The sequence below is a fragment of the Morone saxatilis genome, unplaced genomic scaffold (genome assembly GCF_004916995.1).
Source record: "Morone saxatilis isolate NCDOM2014 unplaced genomic scaffold, NCSU_SB_2.0 Contig3, whole genome shotgun sequence".
NCBI classification, from domain to species: Eukaryota; Metazoa; Chordata; class Actinopteri; family Moronidae; genus Morone; species Morone saxatilis.
Window position 1 is genome coordinate 11,092,083 of NW_023339873.1, and position 18,950 is coordinate 11,111,032.

Consider the following 18,950-nt stretch of genomic DNA (forward strand, 5'->3'; position numbering starts at 1 on the left):
GGTTTTGAAAAAAGTGGAACCGGGTTTCGATCCCCATCCCTACTGTGGCATGAGTTCAGAGTTGGAGAAAGTATGGAAAGAGGTTAGAAAATGGTGTTACCAGTATAGACCTATAAAAGGGGTGTCTTATCTTTCAACAGCTGTGAAAGCATGATCATTTCAAACTGGACATACAAGGTTTTCAACTAACAGCATACCAAGAAAAGGTTGGGGAAAGGAAACAAACATCAATACATAGGTTTGGACTTAATGAGGTAAGAAGAGAAACAAGATGCACATATCAGTGCCTGAGTCACTGAGAACTCACTGCCCATCAGAATAAACAGTTGGAACATTACAGATATACTACTCTGGCACCTTTTCAAATGGTTGAAAAAGAGATAATTCACAGTATGTTTTACTGAATCCCCGAAGATTTAAGGTCTTCTGAGTCTCAATTTGCATGTGAATTGGGGCTCTATTTTTGGAGACGTGCAGGGAAACTTTATAAATAGACACCTTTTCATATTCATTCTAAAAACGGTTTGACTTGCAAATATGTCCGCATTTTTATTTTTCACTTTAATATTAATTTTATATGAGGGAGAGAATTATGTGTGTAATGCTGATAATAGAAAAGGTTTCATCTGGAGACCATAGCCTGCTGTGACCCTTCAGCACATCCTGTCACAACAATATGTCTCTTAATCTAGCAACAACGGGTTGAGCAGAAGCTCGACCACTTACATTTGATTACTTTCAGACTAAAAGTAACTATTGAAATTTGAAATAATATCTATGTTGTTGTTGTTTTTTTAATCTGCTGAGCTACTCCCCAACCTACAAGTTCACTAGGTTGGAAATCACTGATATGTATATACACTTTTTGTAGAAGAATCCCTGACCATCATGACTGTCTCAGTGACTGAGATACACAGACTTAAGCGCTTTGCACTTTACTATTAAAATATACTACAGGTTGGTTTGGCAACTTGTTACTTATACTTTAATACATTGTTGTTGCTAAGTTATAAACAGTGCCAACAGAAATACCTTTATCATTATTATTTCATCACAGTTCCAGCTCACAAAAGGAGGCACAAATGTATGACTGGACTAAAAGAGCATTATGCCAACAACTAAAAGTCTACTGCAAGCATTCCTACCCCTCTTCAGGGGTAGTAAGTAAGTCTTAAGTGTTGTAATACCTCCATGATGGCTTCTTCATTGGGAAGCAGATGACAAAGCAGGGAGACATAAGTCTGACGAAAGGTAGCTTGGTTGGAGATGAAGCTGCATTCAGTGCAAGCTTTGGCCAGCACCACCGCCTTGGCCACTTCGCCCATCTTCTCCAGGTGCTTCACCCGCATCTCCATGAAGCCCTCGCCCTCCAAGCTGATGTATGCGTCAACTAGCAACGGAATACAAAAAGGAAATCAGATAAGCATACTGCAGAAACAATGTGACAATAAGCAAAGAAAATGTCTGTGCTGTCAGGTCCAAATGAAATAACTTGACAGGTTGACTAGAGTCCAACCTTCTTCTGTGTTGGTGGGCTGGCCACTGAGGAGAGAAGTAAGGACGGGGTTGCTCCATGCGCCTCCCTCTCCTGTGATCTGGAGTAATGCTTGAAGGTCTGTGCTGCCATACTGTAACAAGGTATCATGGGCAATCTGCAATAAACACATAAAAAATGTTAAAACTAAATACAATAAAAAAATGTTTGGGCACTTTGTTGAAAACTAGATTAAAAATAAAATAAATTAAGCCATATTTTTTCCTACACAGAAGCTGCAGTGGACTGCTGTCATGTGATAATGGGATTATGAGTTTCACAAATGAAAGGCCATTTGTTCACATTACTACATAACTGAATTGTATTTATTGGCTCAATTTAACAATGTAATACTATAAACAAAGTAAAAATATTAGTTTTTTCAAACTTCATGGTTCATGTCTGTATATAAGCTTTACGAACTCCTCTTTTGTTGTGATCTCTGGTGACAAAAATGGAACACTATTCTTTTTTTAAAATTAAATTCAACTGTGTAATTCTTGTGAAGAATACAAGCAATTATAACACACTGTGCTTTATTCTGTACAGTGACTTAGCAGGGAACAATCTGACAGCAAAGAGGACTATAGTGCATTTTTAAACCTATATTATGTGTATGTCAGTGTGGTAATGAGTTCCCGAGACTCTTCATGGTAAATCAGTTTGTTCAGCTTGGACATATTGAACCAGGGTTACACAGTGTAGTGAAAACCCTAGAGACTTGAAGTCAAGAGCCACAGTCATTACCTGAAAACAAAAAAAAAAAGACCACTTTGCAAATCCGGGATCCTTAAATCCTTTGAGATAAACACTATTAGAGGCATACATTCATATATTTGTGTCATTGTGAGGCACACAGCTGACAACCAGTGATGAATAAGAAGTTAAAAACAACGGTGGTTGTACACTCAACAAGGGGCAAACACAAATTAAACAGTGCCACCTACCAGCTTGGGGCATTTGTTCTCATGCTGTACTATCCTCCTATCAGAGGGCTTTTGATAAGACCCACTGAGGCACAAATAATTGAGCTCCTAAATTCTTTCTCACACAAATGCAACAGAATGGCATTTTTTTACTCAAATAAATGTTGACTTGGGTAATTCCCCATTTTCTCTGCAAGCCATTAGCAAATAATGTTGAGAAACAAGAATTTCTACCTGAACTGAGTGGTGGAATTGAACCCAGGCTTCATACGGGATTTCATTCTCAGGCACTGACAGCAACAGTTCAAAACAGCTCCTGCAAGAACGAAAAACAAGATTACAATGATTTCTGTAAATTATGATTATTCTTGACAGTTCTATTCTTGACCAAAAAAAAAGGGAAAAACTAAAAAACACAAGCACTGCAAGTATGGTGTCTGGACACATTAATCTCAACCACACACACAATATTTTTACAGTCTGTGAAACTACCTACAATTCTGACGGCACAACAAAGTATTCTGTAGCTCTGTACTAATGTTTAAGAAGAGTCCGCTTTACATATTCATACATTAAACATGTCAAAAAGGCTCAGTTGAAAATAGAATGAACAATGGTAACATGTTTTTGAGGCTGTACTTTTCACATCTGCAAGTTAAATTTAACAATTACAAGGTAACTATTAAAAGATCCTTTTTATTCAGCTAAAAAATGCTGAAACAAACCCCGTCCTTCATGTAAGAACATCTGCCGACGGAAGGAGTGGGATTTGAGCCGTGGTGTGTGGGCTTGGCAATTAATCACAAGACATTATGAATCTCTAAACGACCTAATTTAAGTCGTGTCAGTAAATGTTCACTTAATTCCGTGAGACAGGTTGTCATTTTCAGCATGAACCCTTTAATGCATCCTAAAGTACAACAAGAATCACATCTAATCCAAAGTAACAGCCAATCACTGTCAGTCAGTGTGTGCCTGTGTCCTTTGCGTGGGTTCATTAATAACATAGTTAGTTGGGCTGGAACTGTTACTGCAGATAAAAACATTCAGGGATTTTTCCCCATGACCTGTAAAATCAGACATCATATATGAGATGGGTGTATGCACCGGGGAAAAAGAGGACAGAAAATCACACTTGTCTTGATGAAACCAGCATTTGCATTCAGGTTTTACTTGCTGGGTCACTACATGAAGCCACAGTTGTGTTATTATCTATTTATAATATGACTCATTTATAATATGACTTATTTTGCAAGAGATATGAAACAGGGACTATTTTACTTGGACTTTCTGTTTTAGCAAACAAATGCCTAAAAGTGTTTTTATTTATCTTTAAATGTAGTTTAATGATGAATGGAGCTTTTAACTGGTTATTATGAAACAGTCTACAAACACAGACAAGAACATCAGCAAGAAGACTGGCTATTTCTAAATGGTCATTTCTTATGCCTGCCACCGGGTCTGTCAGACACAGACAAAAAACTTTTAATGTGAAATGCAATATGATACCTTTATGGGATTAACGTCCACACTGAAGCAAGTGAACACATCTGATACGTGTCGACCAAAGTACCAGCAAATTACAGGTGGGGGTTTATAGGACAATGTTGCTCACCGTCTGTTGACTCTCAAAACCATTTCCACCACAATAAACACAAGGAATGATTTTACAAAGTGTATTTTCCCCTCACATTTATTTAGAATTGAACTGAATTTGGTGGATCGTTAAACCTTTGACATTTCGAACTGGAAATTTGAAAACTGGTGTCTGAGTGAAGAACAGAACTGTCTCTCATCTACAGCACAGTACGTAAGTAGAAGCAAATGTTCCAAGCAAACTACATTAAGCAAACTAGAAATTGTAGGCTTGTGTTGTCAGGCAATTAAGGACTTCATAAATAATTAAAGAGGCTGAGCTTTTCACCTTAAACCCATATAGTGACCAACAAATGAACTCCACAAGCCGAACTGCCAAGTGTGCGCACCACAACAAGTCCAAACTTAGTACTTACAAAGCTAGTCTCTTCAAAACAAGGGCCACTCTGTCGGACTCCGCAGTGAGGTGGGATCGGGCCGCAGCAAAACAGCTTATGGACAGACAGTAGACCTCCAAAAGGGGCAGACCATGCTCCATGGAGTTCCTGCTCCCAGCATAGTGCATCAGTGCCTAGAAACACACAAAACACAGCAAGAGGTAAACAATAAAAGTAGACAGTGATGGAAGGAGATTGTTGATACTTAAAACTGTGATCAGAAAGGGGGAGGGGGTCGGAGGAGAGACATTCGTCTGGATGAACAGGGGGTTTTCCACCTGAGGGAGATACCAGTCTATACCTGACTGATCCCAGCTGACACTCTGTCAGGTGTGAGATGCTCCCAATTGGGTCTAAAGGGACTTGACTGTACAGCATATGACGAGCCTGAACCTTTAAAAGTGAGCCAACAGGCACTTAAAAAAAAAAAACACCAGTCAAACATCAGTCCTTTCACTCTGTCCACTGGTGATATTTTACAGCTAAAATGACGCTTTCACAGAAATGTGATTTTTAAACAAAAATCATTCATTCAACGAAATGTCAAACATAAAACTGAATTTATCTGGATTATACCAACATGAAATTTAAATGAAATGCTACTGATGACAGGAAAGAAACACACAAAGCAGTCCTGTCACTTATCCATTCTATATCGCACGGTGTTGTTTGTGGTAAATATTATCTTTACTGTCAACTGTCCCGAGGCGAGTGTGTATATGCCAGCGTGACGCCTGCATGTAGCCTCACACATTGAATCATCATCACTATCAACATCCCACGAGTCCCATTTGCCAGACATGCATGAAGCGCGCTGGTTGGTACTCGTGTCCACAGAGGCACCGAGTGAATTCCCCTCAGTCTAAATATACGGTACCCTCTCAAAGGAAGACAAGAATAAGGTCTCAACCCTGGAGACCCACATCAGTGCACTAATTACATCCAGACTACTTCCGAATTGCACAGAAAATAAATACAACACAAAACTTTCTTTGTTTAATATCAATCCATAAGAAAAAAATACATTTACTCTGAATAGGTGCACATTTTTTCAAAGGAGGGAAGTTACAAGCCACAAAAGACTCATTTTGGATTAGTGTGGAAAGGGGGAACAATTACAGACATCAATAACTTTTTAAGTGTACAAGTGGGCATGTGAGTATTACGTGAAGACAAAGTTTAAAAAAAAATAACGCATCCTTTAACAGCAGCGGCTGTCCAAACACAGAGTGAGCTGGTTAATGAATTACTCTCTACTATAAACTTTGGCTGCTAATCAAGTTTCACTGGAGGCTCATCTCTATCTCTCTTGTTTTATTACAATACTTTTTATTGATTTTAGCTTCAAGATATAAAAGATATCCGTAGTCATTAGACATAGTGTAATAGCATATTATTATACACCTGGACTCCTACCTGTACTAAGCATTGAAAATGAAAGTGACAACTGGTTATAAATCTGATACTCCAGATCAAGGTTCCCCAAATGTGCTTCCCTAATACAAGTTCTCAGATTTGTTTTTAAATTGTGCTTCAGACTCTATGATATTGGGATTTAGGGTAATCCAATAAGAGTGCATCTCCATTGTTGATGATAAGTACAACATGGCAGATGCACATAACATTGCCGGTCCATTTGAACACACAAACAAAAGTGCTTGGCTGCCCTGGTTTCTACAACAAAAGCTTTTAAAAAAAAATAGGCGAAACTTGTTAAAAAGGATCATTTTACAGTCGCTATACGCCCTAAATAGCAAATAAATTTGGATAAACATACCGCGATGCCGCCCCGCCCCACACACATGCAATTATGCGTGATGTGCAAACTATGGCAATGTCATGTGCATGCAAACATCTGCTAGGTTTCCTGTTTTGCCATTACGGCTCAAAATAAGACGCAGCAAGCGCAAACGACTTTTATCAATGACAGCGAGGCGAGCTTACAGTGGCAACTTAAAACACATCTGCATATGTGCATTACAATGAGCCCAAATGGGAGTAACTTACTGTGCATATGTGAATGTGAGCAACAGACAAATAAATACAAATACACGCTGTGCAAACGCTCCCCTGGATACACACCGACCCTAAACTTGAACCAGGTAGCCAGCGGGCCAGCCAAGCCGTCGCAGATGAGCTGTGTTGCGGGGCTGCGAGAAAAACAACCCGGGTGAGCTAACGGCCGGCTAACGGCAGGCTAACGGCAGCTTCGATGTTGCATGTACACATTACCTGACAGAAGTTGTCGCAGTACTCCGTGGAGGACGGTATGGATATTTCTTGTTGCCTGAGCACGTCTTCAAAGGCTCTCAGTGTGGCCAGCAGGGTTTCCATTGCCACCAGAGTGTCCTCGGCCGTGTCCAGGGCCCGGTCGCTCCATTCGTGCTCTGGTTCGACATTATTCTCCGCCATCTTCGCTCTCCGCCACGGCGCGTATGCAGTGCAGTCTGACGCCGCCTTCATGTGCTGTCGGAATATTTAAATGTGTCCGTTAGAGCAGGAAAGGGGCTGGGACTGGGAAACACATAGGGATATATATATATATATATTGTTTTTCCCAGAATGTACTTTATTTTTTTTTCCCCGCAAGAAAGTAAAAGAGTACAAAGTACACACAGTCCAGGAGTTATCAGTTGTAGCATTTGGCCATGAGTATTTCCCCGACTCAAAGTTAATTTACACATATTAGGAAAGAGAGTGGTCAGTCTGGAATTTTTAACATTGGGAATTTGGCTCAAGAATATTTGTTTTAAATGTATTATAGCTATCTAAATATATTTACAGATGTGCCAAAGCACGCAATTAATGGTCATGTAGGTGTGGGAATTTATAAGAGAATTTCAAACAAGTTCATCAGTATACACAGCAACCATCAGTCTGCAGTGGGTAGAAGAGGTCAAAGCAAAGTATTCATATGTAATGTGTTAAGTATTCAGTCAGGACAACCCGCTAAAGATGATCTACTATTAGAAATATATATAATTGTATTAAACCTTCGGCAGCTCTGTATAGATGTTCACTTCTGTTGGATACATGTTGGAATAGAAAGACATGAAGGTGCAGACAAACTGGCTAAAACAATAATAGTATTGATATTTTATATATATATATTTATATATATTTAATATGTTTTAGATAGTCAGAGGCAAAATCATTAATTCATCAGGGAATAGTGACAAATTGGCAGGGAATATGGAATAATGACATCAAGGGTAGAGGCTATTATAAAATCCAAAAGTCTGACAGTTTGAATTAGAAAAAGTAAAAGTAGGAAAGAAATAATAATTATGTCAAAGTTTAGATTAGTATATACAGGATTACACGCCACATTATACAAAAAGAAACAACAAATGTGAAGCGAATAATTATAAAGAGACTGGTGGTGGATGTTGGATGGTAATGTAGAGGAAAGAGGGTCTGTTGGAGATGAGAGATTAACTAAACCAGGTTCCTGTACTGATGTTACAGTAGGTGGTGGCATGTAACAAAAACAAAGAAGAAGTAGAAGGGAGGTGAAAAAAAAAAACAGGAAGAAGGAAAGCCACAGACTTGTAAAAATGTGATGTTAAGTTTGTTGGTGTATTTGTAGATAATTAATAAATTATCATTTATTCTCATGGCAATTAATTAATTTAGCCTCCAGTATTTTCATTTCATTTTTGTCATATGCTTTTCTTTCTTTTGTCTTTTTTTGTTTCATTATGGAACAGCTTATAAAATGACATACACATATACATATATGTATTTATACACACACACACACACACATATACTTCTGTTACAGGTTTTATTTAGTTATTTCCACAGTCTGTTATTATTTCTGATCAAAATGACATAAGAAAGTTAGAAAGATTGCAGGGAGGTAAGATGTCACGTACTTGACCCTGATAGCTCCAAAAACCAAGGAGCATAAAAACAAAATTGCACACTTCATGTTGAGCACTATTAAACTGTGAAATCCTGTTCAGCATAATTAATATGTTATATGTACTTATTAAATATAAGAATCAGTGTTTGGTTCAGCAGAGAAGCATAAAAACTATATGCTTATGCAAACGTTACCTGTTGTATTTTGCGTTTATTTTTTATCAACAATGCCGTTTACTAGTCACATTACCATTATAATGGTATGGCATTATTTAGTGGTAAAGAGTGGGATGTGGCGCCTCCTGCAGGTGAGCAGCTGTAACTGTAGCGTTTGTTGACCCGGAAGTAAAAGTCATCCCTTTTGGCCACACGTGTAAAAGGTAAGCAGAGTTAAACCTGAAACATATCTGCTATGTGACTGTTTGTCGTGAGCTGGTTATTTAATTTGGGCACAAGTGTTATTCCACCAAACCCGATTCAGTGGCAGAAAATATAAAAACGCTGGCTGGATCTTCTGTTTTCTACTTACTCGACAGTCAAGTAAGAAAGTATTGAGCAGCTTTCACCGACGCGTGTCGCCACATTGTTGTATAATGATTAACCCGTAGCTGCAGTTCTCTCCTAATATTCATCTACCGACGACTTCACCAACTCTCTCTCTGTGTGTCGATCCTCGCAGTCTAACCGCTCTCACTGCACCCAGCCCCGCAGGATCCGCCATGGGGAAGTCCAAACAAGTAGGGAACCACAAGAGTGACAAGAAGAAGCACATCGCAAAGACATGGAAGACAAAGCGCAGGACCAAAGACCTGGACCAGATCCACGCAGACATGAAGCCTGAGACCGCTTCCAAGCTGCTCCATCAGGAGGTGGACTACGATGTGACAGGATGCGCACAACACTACTGCTTACACTGCGCGTACGTTCACCCCTGTTTAATGTCAGTGGGCTGCTTCCTAACTGAAAGTGAAGCTTCCCATTGGATATTTGCAAATCCAACAGTTGCATTAACTAATAATCATTTTGTGTAACTGGGTGTGTTTAGTCCTATCTCTGTTCTTGTGTGTTATACTGAGATCACCCGGTTAAATAATAATAATACAGTGTTATATTGCAGTTAGATTGTAACACTTACTGTCTTGCAGGAGATATTTCGTGGACATGAGATCATTGAAAGAGCACTTCAAAACTAAAGTGCACAAAAGACGGTAAGGCGCCATGTTCAGTTCACACATTGAATCACATAAACTTGCATTTCTTGGCTGGAAATGAAACTTCAGATGAGCTGTTTGTCCTCTATAACATGCCCCTGCTCGTTTCACTCAGCTCTTCTCCTTCTTCTTCCTCCGTCCAGGCTGAAACAGCTCCGAGAGGAGCCCTACACCCAGGCAGAGGCGGAGAGAGCAGCAGGTATGGGCTCCTACATCCCTCCAAAAAAAGTGGAAGTGAAGACGCAGCCTGTGGAAGAGGACATGGACTGAGAGCGGCCCACTTTTCAACCCATGGACTGATGAACTCAATAACAGAAGCATTATCAACACGGATGATGCTTCTAGTATCTCTTGCTGTCACAGATGTTGAGTGCGTTGTTAAAATGCTTTTTTTTTTTGTGACACGCTTCCAGCCTGACTGTTAGACGTCTGGCTATCACCGGATTCAGGGAAGCCTTACCTTGTACTGGGTAATGTAATGCAACATGTACTTACTATTGAGTATGTGTGGAACTGTGCTAATAAACGATAACGTGGAGTGGATTTAGCCAGATTGCATTCATATGGGACTACAGAGCGTGGTTAAAGGATTACATTGTATTTATTTAGTGGACGTTTTTAATCCAAAGCGTCTTAAAATAAGTACATTCAGCCATGAAGATACAACCTGAAAATGTCTCAGGACCCCACAAAGAGTCCCAAGATAAACTTTGGGACCAGATGTTTAAAGTAATGAAAAGATTTTGTTGCATGTTTTTTTTCCCCCTCATTCTTCCCCAGTGTTGAGAAATACTTGATACTGATGATTAGACTGAATTGTCATTTCCTTTTCACTTCATTATTTATTTAAACTGAGGAAACAACGTCAGCGACGGTGATTGGCAGATTTGTAAACGGGACTAATATTTAACATCTGGCCTCTGAAAAAAATCTTTCAACTGCACCTAACTCCTGTCCATAAACTATGGTCATAACCTGAAAGGAGATTTGGCTTGGGTTTAAGGAGTTAAATAATTAATTAATTAAAGAGTTAGAGAGACTGTGCTTTAGTTGGAGGTCTTGGGTTCATGTCCCGGTGTAGGCAACATCAAATTTATGGAGACCGAGTGATTTCTCTGGCACAATAATGGCCTGACACACATACCAGACTGTGTCCCAGTCTGAATCAGCCCCTTTGTTTCTGTCCATATTCGCTCTATATGCAGAATAAAAAAACCTTTTTAAAACTGTATTTATAACATGAAGTTATTGTGACTGTAAGATTACAACACAGGCATTTTAAAATTCCAAAGAGTTGTCCAAAGCCTTCACTACTACTGGCAGACATGAAGTTACAAAAAAACAATGTAATGACACACGTCCCTGGCAGAGAAGCATATAATTGAAGCTTGTTCGTGACATTCCTGGGATGAACAAGGCAACTCTGGCCCTTTAAATGTGGCTGCTAACGCCAAGGTAGAGGGAATGTAAACACACATCCGCTCACCGCTTTCAAAATAAAGCTCCCAACGGCGAACTAGCTTGTAAAAAGCGTCCCCTGAGTAAAAGGGAACTATCTTGTGGGTTGTGTCTTCAGAGGTATTTTCGCGACCCCCACACATGTCTATTGTAACTCTAGGAAGATAAAGAGTGTGCTCGGTCCGAAACCAACCAGTTTCTATTATTGTTATTATTATTTTTATAAAGCTGAGCGGAGCGGTACAGTGTGTGGGAAAATGGGAATTTAACCGTTGGTTTCACACACGGACAAACAACCGTATCACTCCGCGAAGAAAGTAGACGCCTGTGACGGCATAAAAATAACATTTAAAGATGCAACCAACTCGTGAATAATAATAAGAAATAACGTTTCGACCTTATCCCCTTGAGATTTCTGCAGATAAAACTATCAGACCGAATCAGGGAGTAACGTTAGTTCACAAATGCAGCTAGCTGACGAGAGACGTCGACATACGAGTGCTTTTATTTTGAGTCCACAAACGCCTTACATCCGGGTTACTCCTGGCTGTCGCTCGGTCGCCTGACGCATCTGAACCGCATCCATACGGCTCCAGATCAGATGTGGGAAATAAGAAATGTGTGCGGCTAGCTAACGTCTCACAGCTGCTGCCAGCGAGTGCAACGGCCGGAAAAGACGCGCGGTCCCCGGCTTACGGGACAACCGAACTGTCGGAGGATTCCCCACACTTTAAGGAAGAAAGTTTACACTGCTCGCAGCCCCCTTTTTTGGACGTTACCCGACGACAATGTCCTCGCCTCAATAGCTGTCGTGGAGGGTCGAGGATGGCTGCAGACGTGGATAAAACAACCCCCGAGGATGGGAGCAAGATTTCGCCGCAGAACGCGCATCGGGGTCCCGGCTCTGGATCCTGGATCTCCAAGGGGCTGTGGACTCTGCTTCTAGTCGGTGCTGTCCCTCTTCTCGCCTTTGGGATCAAGTATTACCAAGATGCCCAGTTCCTCAAACGTCATGTGAGACCCACATCTGTAATAATGTTATATATGTCTCGTAATTTAGCAGTGATCTTAACTTATTATTTTTTTTTTTATCTTAAAAGCAACTTAAGGGAATAAACATGAATTGGGCTCATATCATACTAAAATGCCATTTTACTCTAAGATGCATGTGTGTAGAATAAAGTTTGCATTGACCTTCTGGTAGCTGTTATGACCTATAATTACTGCAGGGATATTTTCTTGTTATATTTCAATGCTGCTCTCCCACAAAGGTGTGTTCAGCATATGCCAGTAGCCACAAAACACCACATCTGCAGTTTTTTTCCACCCCATGGTGTTTTATTAGAGGGTGGATCTGTGCCACAGCTGGTAAAACTCCCCCCTCTTGTTTTAGTCCATGCTTGTTTGGCTACAGAGGGTCTCCAAGTTGTTCTTGGTGCCTCCCTCCCCCTCTCCCTCCATTGTACAGGCGCTACTAGGCACGCATCTGTCTGACTGAAACACATGCTAGGAATCTGTGGCCTCTGGGTAGATTTTTATCCAGACAGGACTGCTGAAGTTGAATGAATGCTCTGACACAAAGGGGCAAACCACTAAAGCAGCTTGAATCGACATCAGATCGTGCATCTACAACAGTTTTTAGCACTCCAGTTTGATTATTTTGTGTTTGATGTGATGAGTTGCCTTCGCTGTCCTAGTTTTGATGCTGCATTGGAAATCCTTGAAGCGTGTGAGAATGACACTAACGCTGTTTGTTGCCCCTCCAATAGGAAGAGAGCGTTCGAACTCTGGGTGCCGAGGGGCTTTTTCTCTTCTCCTCCTTGGACACCGACCATGACCTTTATCTCAGTCCGGAGGAGTTTAAACCCATCGCTGAGAAACTCACAGGTACATCACCCCAGGTTTTTCTTGCTGAGTGTCCCATTCAATCAATACCGCCTCCTCTTTCACTAACAAAACTTCAGTCTGAGTCTCAGATATAACCTCACACTGACTGTGATCCCTGCGGCTTCCACACAGGAATTACACCCCCGGTGGATTTTGAGGAGGAAGTGACCCATGACCCCAATGGAGAGACTTTAACCTTGGAGGCTAAAATGCAGCCTCTGCTGCTTGACTCCATGACAAAAAGCAAGGATGGTTTCCTCGGGGTAAGACAAGACCAATCTATAGTGGGCTTATTGTTCTTTTTCTGTCAAGTACTGTTTAAGCTCTGTAGAGCACTGCTTTAAAGATCCTGCATCAAGGGTTTTTAATATAGTCTCACATTCAGTGTGATTTCTGAGAGGTTGCACTAACCTTTTTTAAAATAACCATCACAGCAACATACTTAAAATTATTGGAATTAATGCAATTAGTATTAAGTCAGTTCTCTTTCAATATGTGTAAGGCGAACCCTAACCAAGAACTGAATCAACAATGAACTACCAGAGAATTAACTTGTAATCATCTTTGACTGCTTAAATTGTAAAACAAATTTTAAGAATTTCCTATTATTTTCTTTTGAAGGAGCCCAACTTCTAGTTTTTCAAGACCTGTCTAATAATAAGTGGATTTGATCCGGCTCTTGCAGGTGTCTCACAGCTCTCTGAGTGGGCTGCGCTCATGGAAGAGCCCAGCAGTGCCTTCTTCTTCCTTCTCCGCCAGCCAGTTCAGGGCGTTCTTGCCCCCGAAGAACAAGGTGGAGGTGGGAGACACGTGGTGGGTGATACCCAGCGAGCTCAACATCTTCACCGGGTACCTGCCCAACAACCGTTACCACCCTCCCTCACCGAAGGGCAAAGAGGTATCTTAAAGTCTCTTTTAGTGTCAGACTGGGTTGAGACTTGCGATGATCGTACTGTATATTAATAGCTGTTCTTCTCCCGCTGCAGGTTCTCATCCACTCCTTGTTGAGTATGTTCCACCCTCGGCCCTTCATCAAATCCCGTTTTGCTCCTCAGGGCACAGTCGCCTGCATCCGTGCCAGCAACGACTTTTATTATGACATCGTCTTCAGGTGAGGAACAGTTCAGGAGGAGACATAAATAACCGTAGTGGTGCTTTTTCTTCGGTTAGCTCATTAACTACGTAATTCTGTATACTTTTACATTAGTGCTGACTAATATCCAGAACGTACTCTGAATTTGAATGGTAATGTCCTCGCTGGCAGGCAGCCATTTGTTTCAGTTTACAATCAGCATGCAGAGAGAGACTGATCCACCCCAGTGAATCCACTTTACTGTTTTTATTACATTATCACGTTCTTGGCATTTCATATTTTTTCCTTTCACACATTTCACATGATTTAGAGGCTGTCACACAGTAAATTGATGTGTGGTATAGTTATGCCTTCCTACTGCACGTGGGGAGAATGATTGATTGCAGACTTACAGTCACTCCCTATTTATGATGGCTTCTCATTGTCAGAAACCATTTTCCTGATGAAGGCTTAGCATGAAAACATTGCAAAGAAATGTATCATCGCTAGTTAGATAGATAGATAGAATAGGAGTAGATAATAGATAGAATAGATAGATAGATAGATAGATAGATGAATATTGCTTTAATTTGTCCCACAATGGGGAAATTCCAATGTAACAGCAGGCACAGGTGGATAAGAGAAAAAACAGTATAATAACAGTAAGAGTAGGGAAATAATAAAAAACATATGTTACCAAAGAGAAAAAACAGTGAGAATCACCAACAAACAAGATAACACCAAAAATAGTTAGCAGCAGTTGCACATGGGGCAAATTAGATGCACAGTTTTATTGGCACATTTATTTATTATTATTGATGGCCGAAATGGTTATTGTTTTAAAACAGCTCTGACAGCAGCAGGAAGGACCTACGATATCTCTCCTTCACATATTTGGGATGAAGGAGTCTGTCTGAGGGTGTGCGGTGTTTTATTTGCAACTTCAACCATCTTGTTCTGATATCTTGCAGTACTTTCTAGCAGCAGTTTTCATACAGTCTTCACTTGACTTCACAAGTGCATTTCCATGTGACACTAATGTAACTTAACTTAAAATATAAAGCTGTTTATTTATAAAACTGTAATGAATCTCAAAGTTTTAAGTCTCCCCTAGTGAAATAAAGCCTCTGGCTGTCTGGAAGGTTTGGAATCAATCAGTGGTCAGCAGTAATGTTAGGTATACACTATTCGTGTTAAAGAGGCTAGAAACGCACTTCAAGAAAAGGCTACAACCAGCCTTTCGTGTCACATAATGACAGTAGGATACATTTTTGGACACATCTTGCAGTACAAACTACTCATTCTGTTCACCTCTGCAGGATTCATGCAGAATTCCAGCTCAACGATGTTCCAGACTTTCCCTTCTGGTTCACCCCAGGGCAGTTCGCCGGCAACATTATCCTGTCTAAAGATGCATCTCATGTCCGCCACTTTCACCTCTACGTCCCCAATGACCGGTAAATCCGTTATACACACTCCCCACTCAGTGTGATGTTGCTGCTGCAGTTCTAGTGTGAAACATCCTGTTATGTCTCAGGTCTCTGAATGTGGACATGGAGTGGCTGTACGGCGCCAGTGAGAGCAGCAACATGGAGGTGGACATCGGATACCTGCCACAGGTAAAGCTGCAGTGAGAGTATCTCTTTTACTTTAGTTCTTGGATATTCCAGCATATTTATTTCTAAGTAGTTAAAGCAGTTTAAGCCAAATAAAACTTATTTAGTACAATTAGTCTCTTGTTTCAGGATTTTAGTCTTTTTAAATGTTTCCTTTTACTGTTCTTATCACAGTGTGTGTTAATGTATTCATTTATTTTCTTTTTTTGTTTTGTGCCACATTGAGCCATTTTCACTCTAAGCTTTTTTCAATGTTCAAAGCCTAAAACAGATCTAATTTCCTCAGAAGTATGTTAAAGACCACAAAAGCGTTTCCTCAGGAAAAAAAAAGGTCACAGCTTAAAATATATCATGTTTCAATTTTTTTTTATTAATGTGCCTACAGTTAGAGCTGCAGTCCACCGGCCCGTCCACTCCCTCAATCATCATGGACGGGGAGGGCAACATCATCGACAGCCGAGACGGCAGCAGCGAGCCGATCCAGTTCATCTTTGAGGACATCCACTGGACCTCAGAGCTCAGCCGTCAAGAAGCCGCTCGACGCCTGGATGTCACCTTCTACCCCTTCAAGAGGGTAAACATCCACGAAGCGTTTATTCAACACACTGTTGGCTTTTGCACAACTTTTCATTGTTCTCATTGTGCTCCTTCCCAGGTGTCCTACCTGCCTTTTTCAGAGGCCTTTGAGCGCGCTGAAGCAGAAAATAAACTGGTGCATTCCATTCTGCTTTGGGGAGCATTAGACGACCAGTCCTGCTGAGGTGAGATCATTAACATGTAGTTGGTTTCACAGCATTGCACACTGTTATTGGAATCTGAGAAAAGATAAGAGAGGCTGCAAAAGCTCAGTTTCTCAGGCAGGGTCTTCTACGGGCTGGAAGCCTGTTGGTAGTTTAGTCAATAGAAACATCTCACTGTTACGTAAAAGCACCTTAAATCACTTCTATATACATTTATTACGAGGGAAGATATGCTAAATTCTGGAATATTTAGTTTTTGTGTACTGCCCTTTCCTTCATCAGTAAATTACAGTTTCAGGCCGCTGCTTTTATATGAGAGCATACATACTTAAAAGCAAGACGTTCTAACTTTTAAAAGAAAAAGTAATGTAATATTAGCTAATGTTAGCAAACTTTAGGTAAATATTTTGCATATATAAAAAATCACCTCATGGGGAAATAAGCTATGAAGTTCAATATTGCTGTAAAGCGCTTCTTACATTAGCTTAGCATTTTGGCTAAACTGCGGTTTATCATTTAGCATTATTCCATTACTGTCACTGCATGTCTCAATTCAAAAGCAAAGCCATTCAGTCCTTGAAATAATTGTATTTTTCAACATCCCTGTCTCCCCTCCACAGGTTCGGGGCGAACTCTCCGGGAGACAGTCCTGGAAAGTTCGCCCGTCCTGGCCTTGCTCAACCAGAGCTTCATAAGCAGCTGGTCTCTGGTCAGAGAGCTGGAGAACATGCAGGTGAGCCACCAGGACAGTGAGACACCCCCAAGCCAGCCACTAATCAGATGACAAAAAAAAAAGCTTTGTACTCTATTCATTTTCCTATCTTCTCTGAAACAGGCTGATGAGCAGAACAATGCGTTGAGCGAAAAGGCCCGACTACACCTGGAGAAGTACAACTTCCCTGTGGAGATGATGGTTGCACTCCCTAATGGAACTATTGTAAATATTTTATTCTTTTATAAGCCTAGAATTTATGTAACATCCACAAGCAAATCATGTGTAGAAACAGTCCCGTTGATACGAGTATTAACTCAATTAATATTAATTAAACAAGCACAAGGAAACAGTTGGGTTAAATTCCCCTTTAACGTTTTGCCTTGGCTTACATACTGTTCATGTAGTTGTTGTAGTCCCACTCTCATAACATGTGATATTTATTGATGTTCCTTTTATTTCACTTTTATGGGAAACAAGTCTTTCACTCACTTCCTGTGTTTGGCTTTAGGTCCACCACATCAATGCCAACTTCTTCCTGGACCAGACAGCTATGAAGCCAGAGGAGGAAGAAGCGGCTTTCAGCTTCTCTGGGGGATTTGAGGACCCCTCCACATCCACTTATATCAGCTTCTTGAAGGAGGGGTTGGAGAAAGCCAAGGAGTACCAGGCACAGTAATTTGTTTGTGGATGAAATGATAATCATTCCTCTGGATAATGAAACAAGATAAGGAAACCCCTCCCAACAATTATGTGGAGAAGCTTTCTCATCAGTGTTGGCAGCTGAAAAATGTTTTTTGCCTTCTTTGTTACTATTTATTTGGGGCGTCTCTCTTGGTCAGAAAGTTTTTATATACAGCGTTTGTATTGTGACTTAACAATCCGTATAAATGAACTACAGGGAAATACTGCTTCTCAAACCTAATGTTACCGTCAGTACAGTATATTTTACTGAGATACAAATGCTTTGCACACTGACCAGTAACAGATAAACACATTTAATCCGCTCTATCTCTCTTGCTTGTAGCTGCAGGTTAATGCTGATATCAAACGTAGACAGAGGGCAATCCTAAGACAAATCATAAGTTCACCATAACGAACCGAAACATGCTACATTTCGTTTTTTATATTCTACTTTTGCATGTGCAATATTTAATGACCGAGTGAGTTTTCCTGCCGCTGAGCGTACCCCCTGAGACGGAGCTGGTGCAGTTGTTGCCTTTTAGTTGTGTTTCAGCAGTTTGTGACGGCTTCGCCTCAAAGCTCTCTCTGGGCTGGGCGACGCCTGATGTTATTGCTGAAGCTGCTAGAGGGAACACCCTTCTCTGACTCAGGGGACCAAAAGCAGCAGGAAACACTAAACTAAACTGCGGCACATAAAAGGATTATTTCAGTTGTTTTCTTGTATTTCTGGTTTGAAAACCAAATTGTAATATTTTGCAGATTTTTTTTTTTTAAAGACGATGTGACCACACCAAAGAACATTGTTTTTCATATTTACAGGAGAAATAAATCCAATAGGTTGCTTGCCACTTGGTTCATATTTATATATTATGTATTGTTATGTAACCAAATGGTCATATGTTTAAAAAAAAAATTTGATTGTTGAACTGAGTGGCACATGATACCGTGTACTGTTGTTATCCTCTTTTAGGCTCAAGTCAAAATAATGTCTTTGCTTAGACAAGAGGAATGTTTTAAGAAAAAAAAAAGATGACAATCTGGACCTTCCATTTTTTTTACATGTCTCATCTTCGCCTTTTCCAGTCATTCAAAAAAGAAAAGTTTCATCTTCAGGTCCAGGTCTGTTGTTTTTTGAAACGGAAGAATACAGGGATCAAGGACACAAATTTTAAATAGTAACTGTGAAATTTGTTAAATGAGAACATTAAGT

The 18,950-nt window shown here is 40.4% G+C and overlaps 3 protein-coding genes across 5 annotated transcripts in view; 2 read left to right on the forward strand and 1 right to left on the reverse strand.

The window, feature by feature from the left end:
- The window catches only part of rlf (RLF zinc finger), a 15,919-nt gene extending 8,963 nt beyond the window's left edge, over positions 1–6,956 (reverse strand). Inside the window, exons 1-5 of the mRNA XM_035674000.1 lie at positions 6,726–6,956; positions 4,473–4,627; positions 2,695–2,776; positions 1,517–1,652; positions 1,188–1,390 (exon numbers count right to left, since the gene is read on the reverse strand). Of these exons, the coding sequence (XP_035529893.1) occupies positions 1,188–1,390; positions 1,517–1,652; positions 2,695–2,776; positions 4,473–4,627; positions 6,726–6,956 (807 nt within the window). The remainder of the gene's footprint in view (positions 1–1,187; positions 1,391–1,516; positions 1,653–2,694; positions 2,777–4,472; positions 4,628–6,725) is intronic.
- Positions 6,957–8,652: 1,696 nt separating this feature from the next.
- On the forward strand, positions 8,653–10,118 carry znf593 (zinc finger protein 593). 3 transcript variants are annotated; one of them, XM_035673774.1, is made up of 4 exons: positions 8,653–8,740; positions 9,040–9,279; positions 9,506–9,568; positions 9,715–10,118. In XM_035673774.1, exons 2-4 carry the CDS (start codon positions 9,080–9,082, stop codon positions 9,839–9,841), a joined length of 390 nt encoding a protein of 129 aa, XP_035529667.1. In that variant the 5' UTR covers positions 8,653–8,740; positions 9,040–9,079; the 3' UTR covers positions 9,842–10,118. The 3 variants fall into 3 exon arrangements, with proteins under 3 accessions (XP_035529667.1, XP_035529669.1, XP_035529668.1); XM_035673776.1 differs by having other exon boundaries at positions 8,674–8,740; positions 9,064–9,279; XM_035673775.1 differs by lacking the exon at positions 8,653–8,740 and adding an exon at positions 8,747–8,900.
- Positions 10,119–11,597: 1,479 nt separating this feature from the next.
- selenon (selenoprotein N) lies at positions 11,598–18,768 on the forward strand. Its single transcript, XM_035673773.1, has 12 exons — positions 11,598–12,043; positions 12,799–12,916; positions 13,049–13,179; positions 13,602–13,814; positions 13,903–14,027; positions 15,308–15,445; positions 15,526–15,607; positions 15,990–16,178; positions 16,260–16,365; positions 16,965–17,077; positions 17,180–17,281; positions 17,568–18,768. Exons 1-12 carry the CDS (start codon positions 11,855–11,857, stop codon positions 17,733–17,735), a joined length of 1,674 nt encoding a protein of 557 aa, XP_035529666.1. The 5' UTR covers positions 11,598–11,854; the 3' UTR covers positions 17,736–18,768.
- Positions 18,769–18,950: the final 182 nt, after the last annotated feature.

What these genes read in the sequence shown, in the direction of transcription:
- znf593 (XM_035673774.1), top strand. Translation starts at nt 9,080, where the DNA reads ATGGGGAAGTCCAAACAAGTAGGGAACCACAAGAGTGACAAGAAGAAG. An exon ending in CACTACTGCTTACACTGCGC is followed by an intron (nt 9,280 to 9,505) that starts GTACGTTCACCC and finishes ACTGTCTTGCAG; the next exon opens with GAGATATTTCGTGGACATGA. An exon ending in ACTAAAGTGCACAAAAGACG is followed by an intron (nt 9,569 to 9,714) that starts GTAAGGCGCCAT and finishes TCCTCCGTCCAG; the next exon opens with GCTGAAACAGCTCCGAGAGG.